The 12,055-nt window shown below is 43.3% G+C and overlaps 1 protein-coding gene across 1 annotated transcript; it reads left to right on the top strand.

The window, feature by feature from the left end:
* Positions 1-4,770: 4,770 nt before the first annotated feature.
* Positions 4,771-5,279, top strand: LOC128583943 (heat shock factor-binding protein 1-like). The gene has a single exon (XM_053588614.1). The coding sequence runs from the start codon at positions 4,799-4,801 to the stop codon at positions 5,027-5,029; it is 231 nt and encodes a 76-aa protein (XP_053444589.1). The 5' UTR covers positions 4,771-4,798; the 3' UTR covers positions 5,030-5,279.
* Positions 5,280-12,055: the final 6,776 nt, after the last annotated feature.

Consider the following 12,055-nt stretch of genomic DNA (forward strand, 5'->3'; position numbering starts at 1 on the left):
GCTGGGTGGGGAGAGGGTGGAGGGTGAGAGGTGAGTGTGGCAGGCTTCAATTACAGTTGCTAGGTTCTGAGTTGCTAGGCTCTGAGTTTCCTGAAAGGCTGTGCGGGCTCACCTTGGAAACAGTCGCTTTCCTGGCAGCTCCATAATCAGGCTGTGTGCTGTCTGCTGCCAGCACCTATGCCTCCGAGCTCCTGGGTTGCCCAGAAGTCCTGCTGCCTTCAAGAACGGTGTCCCTTGATTTTCAAAGGCTGAGACTTTCTCCAAAACAGCAGGAATGACAAGACTCTTTTGGGGGTTGTTAGCTTTGTGGGAGGGATTGGAAGAGATGGGAAGAGGGGGTGGGAAGAAGAAAGACTAAATCATGTGATTGAAATATTTCATCTCTCTCCTTATTTTAGAAAATTAAAGAATTAGGGGAGTGGTGGTGTCCAAACTGATTGTTCAATGGGGCGATGGGGCCCCTGGAGCTCCCCTGTTTTCCTTGGCTCCCCTCCGGACCAAGGGCACCTGTTTCTCAATGACTGGCACACCAGACAGGGGCCTCTGCTGGAGGCATGTTCCATCTCTGATGCCGAGTCAAGAAGCATCAGTGGATCCACACAGAGAATGAGCCCCAACCCACAGGCCTCAGTAGTGCATATTTTGGTCAACTGAATGAATTGGCCCTGGATGAAAATGGAATGAATGTTTGAAAAAGATCAGTGGATGAAGGTGCTCAGGTCAAAGGCCTAGAGAATAATCCTAGCTACTATTAACAAGTGCTAACTCTGTGCTAGCACTTTATATTTGTCAACTCATTTCCTGCTCACCGCTGCTCTACGAGGTAGATAATTGTATCGTCCACATTTTACAGATGAGGAACAGAGATTTTAAGTTTTGATCCAGGATTAAGGAGCTGGAAAGTGGGAGATCTAGGATATAAACTCAAGAAGCTGGTTTCCAGACCCATGACCCTAAGCACTTCACTCCACTGCCTTTCCTTTCCTCACTGCCATCCTGTCAGCCTGCTCACCCAGGCCCTGCTTTGGCTGTTCAGGCAGGGAGCCTCCTTGCCCATAGTAGACCTGGCCTCCAGAGATGAGCTCCCCAGGTGGGGGGTCCAGACCTGTCACAACCCTCCGTATTTCCCTCAACAGCACCTGACCCCACACCTGCACCAGCACCAGCCCTCCTGGCACTTCTCCCACATTAGTCTCATCCTTAGGGACTCTTGGGCTTTCTGGAGAATCCAGGGAAAGGATTAATTAGATTTAGTCGCTGCCTTCCTCATGCCCCTTGTCCTTGCTTCTTCTCACCCACTCTTCCTAAGCCTTCAAGTCTCTTTTCTCTAAGTCCCTGTCCACTGCCTCTCCAACAAGGCTCTTCCTGGCCTTTCTTCCAGATTCCAGGTCAATGTGACTCAAATTCTCAAGCAGACTGTTTCTTTCCCTTGTCACTGTCCTCTTACCACCCTTTTTTGGTCATTGTTATTAAGCTTTAGTTAAATTCTATTTAACTAAAATAGTGATTCATGTAGACACCCCTCCCCCCCCAACTAGACTCTAAACTTCTTGAGGGCAGACACCAGTTCTTGTTGACCTCTGCACTCTTTCTGCACCCAGCCTGGGGCTTGGTACACGTGAGATGCAATGCACCTTTGTCAAGACGACTTGCCAGAGGACTACTTGCCTGTGGCCCTACAACCCACAGTTACTCACCACCCATTAAATGCCCTTTACCTTTTTTTTTTTTTCTTGAACCAAAGGAAAGCATCCTTCTTTTTTTTTCTTTTAAACTGTTTATTTTATATACTCTTATATGTGGTATATTTCACAACAAAAAAATTTAATTAAACATTTACAATTCTGCAAAGCGAATACTTAAACATTTTCTTTGATTATTTACAAATACACATTTCAAAACTTTTTTTTCTTTTGAGACAAGGTCTCACTCTCTTGCTCAGGCTAGAGGGCAGTAACATCACCCTAGTTCACTGCGACCTCAAACTCTTGGATTCAAGCAATCCTCCTATCTCAGCCTCCCAAATAGCTAAGACTACAGATTTGCACCACCATGCCCTGCTAAGTTTTTCTGTTTTTTATAGAGACAGGATCTTGCTCTTGCTCAGGCTGGTCTCAAACTCCTGACCTCAAGCAATCCTTCTGCCTTGGCCTCCCAAAGTGCTAGGATACAGGTGTGAGCCACTGCCCCTGGCCTTCAGAATTTTTTTTTTTTTAACAAATTAGAAGTCACATTTATAAACAAAAATTGTAATGCTGGGAAACCTTGTTAATTTGCTACTATTTGCTTAATGATTGTGGAATTCCCTGGTAAGTATCTAAAATGTTCAAAAATAATAAAATTTATTTCATCACTTTGCTCTTACCAATATATCATCACACAGTAATTATTTAAAATCTAGTTTTTAAAAGATTTATGTATGTTTTATAAATATATATTAGAAAACTAATGCTGAGGCTTGGTGCCCGTAGCTCAAGCGGCTAACGAGCCAGTCACATACATCTGAGCTGGTGGGTTCGAATCCAGCCCGGGCCCACCAAACAACAATGATGGCTGCAACCAAAAAATAGCCAGGCGTTGTGGCAGGCGCCTGTCGTCCCAGCTACTTGGAAGGCTGAGGCAAGAGAATTGCTTGAGCCCAGGAGTTGAAGGTTGCTATGAGCTGTGATGCCATGGCACTCTACCCAGGGTGACAGCTTGAGGCTCTGTCTCAAATAAAAAAAAAAGAAAACTAATGCTGATATATAATTTGTCTGTACGCACAAATACTAAATGGAGGAAACATGCTTGAAAATTCCTTTTTTTTTTTAGCTTTATTGTTGTATAACTGACAAAAATTGCATATATTTAAGGTGTACAATTTGATGTTTTGGTATTCATACAGACTGAAATAATCACAACAATCAATCTAATTAACATACCCAGCACATTACATAATTAACATTTTCTTTTCTTTTTTCTTTTTTTGGGGGGAGGGAGTGGTGAGAACACTTAAGATCTTAAGATTTCCGTTTAACAAATTTCCAGAATACAGTACAATACAATACAATAAATACAATAGTATTAACTGTAGGCACTATGTGGCAGATGAGTTCTCTAAAATTTATTCATCCTGCATAACTGGAGTTTTGTACCCTTTGACCAATGTCCCTCTGTTTCTCTTCTACCGTAGTCCCTGGAAACCACCATTCTACTCTCTGCTTCTATGAGTTTGATGATTTTAGATTCTCTATATAAGTACCATCACGCAGTGTTTGTCTTTCTGTTCCGGTTTATTTCACTTAGCCTATTGTCCTCCAGGTTCACCCATCTTGTTGTAAATGACAGGATTCAGGATTTCCTTTTTTTTTAGAGACAGAGTTTTACTTTGTCACTCTCAGTAGAGTGCTGTAGTGTCACAGCTCACAGCAACCTCCAGCTCTTGGGCTTAGGTGATTCTCTTGCCTCAGCCTCCTGAGTAGCTGGGACTACAGGCACCCACCACAATGCCCGGCTATTTTTTTGTTGCAGTTTGGCTGGGGCCAGGTTTGAACTTGCCACCATCAGTATATGGGGCTGGCGCCCTACCCACTGAGCCACAGGCACCTCCTTTTTTTTTAAAGCTGAATTAGGCCGGGCGCAGTGGCTCATGCCTGTAATCCTAGCACTTGGGAGGCCAAGGTAGGTGGATTGCCTGAGCTCACGGGTTCAAGATGAGCCTTAGTCAGTGCAAGACCTCATCTCTAAAAAAACAGCCAGGCATTGTGGTGTGCGCCTGTAGTCCCAGCTACTGGGGAGGCTGAGGCAAGAGAATTGCTTGAGCCCAAGAGTTTGCAGTTGCTGTGAACTATGATGCCACAGCACTCTACAGAGGGCAACAAAGTGAAACTCTGTTTAAAAAAAAGGCTGAATTATATTTGTATGAGGGTGTGTTTGTGTGCATGCTCTACTCCTTATAGATATATCTATATCTATATATCACATTTTCTTTATCCAATCATCTGTCAACAGATGTTTAGTTGTTCCTATGTTTTGATTATTGTGAATAATGTGGCAGTGAACATGGGAGTGCAGATATCTCTTTGAGATAATGACTTCATTTCTTTTGCATATATACCCACAAGTAAGATTGCTGGATCATAAAGTAGTTCTAGTTTTAATTTTTTGAGGAATGTCCATACTGTTTTCCATAATGACTATATAATTTACATTCCCAACAGCAGTGTACAAGGGTTCCCTTTTTTCAGAAACCTCACCAACACTTGTTATCTTTTGTCTTTTCAAGAATAGCCATCCTAATATGCATGAGTTGATATTTTATTGTGATTTGTATTTCCCTAGTGACTAGTAATGTTGGACATCTTTTCCTATGTGGTACCTGTTGGTCGTTTGTTTGTCTTCTGAATGAGAAATGTCTATTTAGGTCCTTTGCCCTATTGGGCTATTTGAGTTTTTTGCTTTTGAGTTGTATGAGTCCCTTATATATTTTGCATACTAACCGCTTTTCAGAAATATCTGCAATTGTTTCCCCCCATTCTGTAGGCTGCCTTTTCACTCTGTCAATTGCTTCCTTTGCAGAAGTTTTTATTTTGATACAATCACATTCATCTATTTTTGTTTCTGTAGCCTCTGCTCTATGTGTCACATCCAGAAGATCATGGCCCAGACCAACATCAAGAAGCTTTTTCCACGACCCAATGCCTTGTGATCCCGCGAGGGGCCTGTCTCGTCACGAGAAGCGGCGACTGAGGGCGTCTGCGCAGACAAACGGAAGTGTAGGTGACATCCGAGACATGGCCGCCAAGCCAGGAACCCGGAGATGACCGAGACTGACCCCAAGACCGTGCAGAATCTGGCCTCGGTGGTGCAGACCCTCCTGCAGCAGATGCAAGATAAATTTCAGACCATGTCTGATCAGATCATTGGAAGAATTGATGATATGAGTAGTCACATTGATGATGTGGAGAAAAACATCGCAGACCTCATGACACAGGCTGGAGTGGAAGAGCTGGAAGGTGACAGCAAGATACCTGCCTCACAAAAGAGTTGAAGGTTGCTAATTTACACTGAAATCTGGAACACCTTTTTTCCAAGCCAAGAGAAGATTGAATGGCTTTTTGCAACTAACTACTATGTGTAGACAGGTTTTATATTATAAAATGTGTGTTCTTATCACATACTATATGGTTAGTTTTTAGAGTGATTTACCCCCTAGTTGCTTGAACGTGGTATCTTCATATCTTGGACCTTGATCAGTTGTGCTATTAATTATTAAGCACTAAAACTTGGGCAGTTCCTACAAAAAAAAAAAAAAAGAAGAAGAAGAAGCCTTTTCCCTATGTTTTTTTTTTTTTTCTAGCAGTTTTATGGTTTCAGTTCTTACATTTAAGTTTTTATTTTGAGTTGATTTTTATGTATGGTATGAATATCCGATTTCATTTTTTACGTGTGGATATCTACATTTCCTAGCATCATTTACTAAAGAGACTCTCTTTCCCATTGTGTTTTTGGCACACCAGTCAAAGATGAGTGATCATAGATGCATGGACATTTTTGTGGGCTTCCTATTCTGTTCTATTACTTTATATGTCTGTTTTTATGCCAGTATCATATTGTTTTGATTCTTGTAACTTTATAATACATTTTCAAATCAAGAAGTGTCATGCCTCCCATCTTTGTTCTTCTTGCTCAAGATTGCTTTGTTTACACACTTGGGGTGAAAGCCACTTTTATTGCACTTGTATACATGTTTTTATTTAATAACTCATGCTCCCAAATCCATGCAAGCTTGTGGGAATCCTAGGATCTGAGTCCATTTGCCTTGCATGGATTGTCACTTAGCCTCAGACATGGCAACTGTATGTGATTTAACACTTTGGAGGACATTAAAGGGATATTTCACCAAAGTGAATCAGGATGGGAAGCTGAAAAAGCTAAAGCACTCCCTGTTTTATTGTCACTTCATAAGTTAGGAAGTACCCACCCCAAACTTACTGAGGTTACCTCTGGGATTTGGAGGGCTAGTGGGAGAAACATAATTTCCACATCCAAAATACAATAGGATTACACAGATATTTACTTTTTTTATAAATCTAATATTTTCTAAACATTTTCAAAAATATCATTTAAAAGATAGGTATATGGAGTTGTTAAGGGCTTACTGAGCCTCTTGCTTATTCTCCTTTATAACTTACTTTTATCTAGTTAATTTTAATAATGCGATAAAGTACCCACAACTCACCACATAAAACTGGGCTCTTGGCAATAACCCATATCTAACTATACAGTCCCTATCCCCATCCCTACACCTTCCCTCACCCAAGGTGACTTTCCATGCTAAATCCAAATCAGGTTTGGAGTCAGGGGCCTGCCCAGTTATATCACCTCATCTATTCCTGTTGTCACCAATAGGGCAGCTCTGCTTTGACAGGCTTAATGTTTTTAAAAAATCTTTAAATGGCTTCACTTGGCAGAGAGTAAAGCTCAGATTAAATACTGCTTCTTATAGCATGATTTTCTATGTTTAAGAGAAGCTCAAATATAGCTAAGATATTATTCATCTTGAAGCCATCACCTACCCATTTGGATAGAACTTCCTCTGTTGTTTTCCAGAAGTTGCTTCTTCTAGTATAGGATCTGGACAGCTGACTAAGAGATCCCTCCCACCCCACACCCCCTGCCCACCTCCTCTCCAATACTGATTAGTGTTTTTCCCTCAGCTCTTCTGTGGGGCGTAATGGCTCCTGAGTGACATTTTCCTTCTAGTCTCATAATTTAGAGGTTGCTGGGTGGAGTGACACATGCTGCCATTAGTCACCCCTCCCAATACTGAGATTGCATCTGTGTTTCTGAGCAGTTACAGACAGCAAATAGAAGTCGTAACACACACACACACACCTGGACCTGGAGAAGGGATGAAAAGAGTTATATGTGTATGGAAACTCCCCCTTCCCTCTTAGTTCATCTTCACCCTCTCTAGGGAGAGGGTCTCTTAGAACAAAAAAGAATTCTGGAAAGTGATTTGAATTAGTAGGATAAAAGGCCTGTTTGTCTTAGATATTTTACTCTGAAGAATCTGAAAGACCCAAAGTTATCTAAACCTAAAGTGCTATAAGGAGGCTCCATCTGCCACTGACACTATTCAGTCTCAAAGACATGGTCCACAAAGGGCTCTAATAAAATGGACCCCAGAATCTGGGGCCTGGAGGTAGGTTAAAAGGGATAGGGTGAAGTAGATAGGGACAGAGGAGTAGAAAAGAGAAGAGAGGGAGCCAGGGGAAGAAAGGACTTGGGCTTCCCAGCTAAGGCTGTCTGTGTCTGCACAGAAGGGCTCTACAAAGTGAAAAGTTAAGCATGTGTTTTACATCATCTTCTGAGCTCTGGGTGCCATCATGGTTGTCCCCTTAAAAGATTGTCTTCTTTCTGGTCATGACATATTAAGCCATAGGAACAAGGTACCATGGTGGAGGGCACAAAGGTTGGCTTCTTGTGGGCCAGAGCTCTCCTGAGTTGATGTGTCAAGAGACACGGCTTTTGATGGGCTCTGTGGTAGGGAGCTGTCTGGGTGGTGCTCAGCTCACAACTGCTCCTTGCCTGAAAACTAGCCCCCTCATTATTGCAGTGGGGCCCAACACTCAGGTCTGTACTCTTTAAATCTTTCCAAGGCAGGTAACTGGTTTAGGGGAGGAGACCTGGCTCAGTTCAGTCCAACCAAATCCTATCTTCTGGAAGGATCTGGAATATTGAACCAGGAGACACAGGATTAGGGAGTCCCTAGAGCAGTCACTTCAGTGGTGATATTCTAGAGGGACTTGGTAGCCCTCCCCTGTAGAGGCCTTCACAGCTGCCTGGGGCCAGCCATTTTGGAGGCTTGGATTCCATGGGGTACCCAGTGTTCTACCAATAGGTTCCCTTTTCTTTTTAAACTAGTGCAAGTTGGCTTCTGTTATTTACAACCAAGAAAATCTTTACTGATACAGCTCACCAGATTTCAAGTTTCCTTTATTAATTTGCTGTTGTTTTGCCTGGGCACAGTGCCTCATGCCTGTAATCCTAGCATTCCAGGGGGCTGAGGTGAATGGATTGCTTGAGTTCAGGAATTTGAGACCAGGCTGAGCAAGAGTGAGACTGAAAAAACAGAAAAAATTATCGGGGTGTTGTGGTGGGTGCCGTTACTCGGGAGTGAGGCAGGAGGATCGTTTGGATCCAGGAGTTTGAGGTTGTTGTGAGCTGGGATGACACCACGGAGCTCTTGCCTAGGCAACAGAGTGAGACTCTGTCTCCACAAAAAAGAAAGAAAGAAAAGAAAAATAGGGGCCAGGTGCGGTGGCTCATGCCTGTAATCCTAGCACTCTGGGAGGCCAAGACAGGTTGCCTGAGCTTACAGGTTCAAAACCAGCCTAAGCCAGAGTGAGACCACGTCTCTAAAAATAGCCAGGCACTGTGGTGGGTGCCTGTAGTCCCAGCTACTTGGGAGGCTGAGGCAAGAAGAAAATTGCTTAAGCCCCAAGAGTTTGAGGTTGCTGTGACACTACAGCACTTTACCGAGGGTGACAAAGTGAGACTCTGTCTCAAAAAAATAATAATAATAATTGAAAAGTGTGGTGTACCAGAGACTTGATTTAGAAATAATTCCCCTCTGGAGTCCTGGAGAAGCATTACCCACTGAGTTCGGGGGGGAAGCCCAAGCTATGCCCACCGAAGGACACTCCAGCTAGGCGGCAGAGCCTGTGGTGCTGCGGCTGAGGCTGGGCTGAATGAACAGTCAGGTGTGAACTTTAATCCTTTTGAACTTCAACACACAAGGACAAGAGAATTTGATTTTGTACTTTTAATTCTTTTGAATTTTAACCTAAGAAAAGATCTTATTACCCTGGGAATTTGATGGTGGGCCAGTTTGTGTGTTATATTTGGGGAACAACCCTGCAGCGTTTTATTACTGGAGAATTCCAATATTTTCATGCAGTCTGACTGCAGGATCTCTGATAGGCTATGTTAGACACTCTAGGAACTACATGGGATGGGCATTAAAAGTGAGAATGAACTCTCAGTTTTAAAGACAGTGGCCTGGAAGTCGAGTTAACGCTCTGTTGTAATTCATTCAGGGGTTTCTGGTGGCAGAACCTGCATTGATTCTGAAAAAAGCTGTGGCTGGTGCTGCAGGGGTGGGGAGCACATGAAGGGGAAGCAGGGGGCAGACTGCCGTTTTAGTGTAGAGTCAGCAGGCTTCTGTGTTAAACTGTGTCCTATACACTATCTTTACCAGCAATAAAGGTGACATTTTGATTCTATTTCCTGGTCTGCTGTTTGATTTTTCAATGTGTTCAGACCTGGACAAGGAATAAGACACACTTCGTGAGCCTTCTCAGATCCTCAGCATTATGGGGTTGCCTGTTTTCCCTCATACTTCTAATTAAAAAATGGCTGCCACAATTTCAGACGTGTCTTTCTCAGTTAAGGCAGGGAGAAGGGGAAAGAGTGGTACTAGCACTTTCTTCTTTCAGATTTAACCTGTTATCAGAAAAGCAGCAGTTTTCTCACCTTCCCCCACTTCCGCTAGACTTTCAAGTCTCTTTGGTCAGAATTACATTATTTAATCACCTTTGGCTGTAAGGAAGCCTGGGAGTGAAAGTCCAGTTTTCTCCCCTCCACTGAGCGTAAGGCAAAGCAGAAACAGACCGGGATTATTGACCGTCTGCCACATGGGCTTTACATGATGTATACAGCTATTCACTCTGCTTTGATAGAATACATTGTTACCTTTCTTGATTCCTCTGTCTGTATAGAAGGAAAGACGCTGAGTGCTGTCCTTGCTTCAGATCTATGTTCTTCCAGCCAAATCCTGGCCTCAGGCATCCCAGATATATAGCAGAGGTCCTAGCTCTGTTGTTTGGTGCTGGATACAGATGACATTTTAATGGAGGTTTGGAGACTCACTCCTCATGCAGAGAGGGAAATAGGTTGCACTAGATTGGGGGTTGCATGGATTTCAATTGTGGTTCTGACCTCTTGCTTATAGTGAACCTCTGGGAGGTTGTAGATCTCCCTACGTGCCTCCTTGCAAAATGGGCATGAGAACACCTATTCCCCAGGCCTTCCCATCTAGTTCTCTGCAAGTGATGATAGTGATCTGTCTGGGAGGATCTCTTACCACATTAGGTTATGTAGAGGAGCTGGATTATTTCTGTTAAGTTTTCTACTTTAAAGACGTAATTTTCAACTCTGTGCATTCTTTAACTTCCCATATATCAGATGGTTTGCTTCAGTAGTTTGACCCACAACTTCACTCTATCTTTGATTGTTAGTTCATCCTCTCATGGTCTGAGTCTCACTTCCGCAACCACCTGATGTACCACCTGAGGACAGTTCCATAGATTCCCTATCCCTGTGCCTCCAATTGTTGATACCCTATCTCTGTTCAGTAGACAGATGATGATTTGAATCTTCTACATCCCAAAGATTGGAAACAGAAGCACCCATGACTTCTAAGCCTGTGCCATGCTAAATGACCAGTGGGGCTCTGCAGCTCTCTTCTCGCTCTGCTGCCTTCTAACTCATCAGGATAGTGGAATTTTAGGGTCTAGGGTGGGATATATTGAAGCCCATCCTGCTATGTTCATACAGCCCTAAATGTGCTGCTAATGCCCCCAAATGACTTCATAGCTTGGACTCTACAATCTCCTTGGCACTTTCCTGAGCCTCTTCTGTCACTAAGAAGGCATGGATTTTACCAAAACAGCCCCTGTCAAGCCTGAACACTTGTAGGCATGGGTTCATCTGGGGATGTGGGGACAATATCTCAGTGAGAGGCTCAGCATCTATAGCTCAGTGGCGAGGGCGCTGGCCACATACACTGGAGCTGGTGGGTTAGAATCCAGCCCGGGCCTGCGAAACAACGACAACAACAACCAAAAAATAGCTGGGTGTTATGGCGGGCACCTGTAATCCCAGCTACTTGGGAGGCTGAGGCAAGAGAATCGCTTAAGTCCAAGAGTTTGAGGTTGCTGTGAGCTGTGACGCCACGGTACTCTACCAAGGGTGACATAGTGAGACTCGGTCTCAAAAAAAAAAAAAAAGAACTGGCAGCACTGCCTCTGGACCAGACAGCAGGAGATCAGGCTTCTCCTTTGAGTCTATAGACACCAAGACATTTAACATTTAACCCTGGGAAATTCTGTTAGTTTCTTTCTCTAAGTCACAGTTGTATCATTCACGGAAGCTGATACCTGCAGGATGATTTTACAGAGAGGTGTGTGTAGGATCAAGAGCACTGAATTGAGAACCAAGAGAGCTTGCTGGACCTTTTGAGTTAATTTCTGCATCTATAGCACAAGGGGGAGGGAATAAATAAACTTCAACTTCTTCTTACGCTAAATCATGGAATCCAGGTTTGTGTTTTATGTGGGGTCACAGTGTGAAGTAGTAGGTTGCTGTCTGTTTTTCCCAGTCCCCATTCTGGGATTCAAGTCTTACTGCTTGAGACTTTGATTCTTTACCTCTGTTCTCCTCTTGACTCTCTTGGCTGGGGTCATAGGAATGCCAAGTGTTTGAAGACTTTCTCAAAACTGTGGGGACGTTGTTTATAGCACTGTTTACTTTGGAGAGAGCTTTTACATACATTATCTGGCCAGAACCTGACAGTCTCTTAAGAACTAAGTATTTATAATCCCTTTCCAGATAGAAAAATGGCTCTTGGAGAAATTAAAGACCCAAGGTTGCAAGGTTGTTGAGTTAGGGGCAGACCTGGGTAAGAATCTGGGTCACGTGAATTCCAACCAAAGGTTATTTACTTATAATATTGAGGGGGTGTTGAGGAGAAGACAGCGTTGCTCTATGGGGGTAAACAGAATGTCAAACAAAGGACACTTGAAGTAGGACTCAAAGAAAAAGGGAAGAAGAGGTGGTTGCCTTGCCCTGACTCCTCCCACTGCTGCTAAGTTGGGCTTCATGCCTCTGTTTTCTTTCAAACACCTTTTTTTTTTTTTTATTGTAGAAGCTATATGTGCTCATCATAAATAATTTAACAGAAGCAGAGGGAGTAAGAAGGAAAGCTCTTCTGCTCGGGCCCATGTCAAGA

This window comes from Nycticebus coucang, chromosome 4, assembly GCF_027406575.1.
Source record: "Nycticebus coucang isolate mNycCou1 chromosome 4, mNycCou1.pri, whole genome shotgun sequence".
Classification (NCBI taxonomy): Eukaryota; Metazoa; Chordata; class Mammalia; order Primates; family Lorisidae; genus Nycticebus; species Nycticebus coucang.

Bases quoted from the DNA above. Each gene is read 5' to 3' on its own strand.
- LOC128583943 (XM_053588614.1), top strand. From the start codon at position 4,799: ATGACCGAGACTGACCCCAAGACCGTGCAGAATCTGGCCTCGGTGGTG.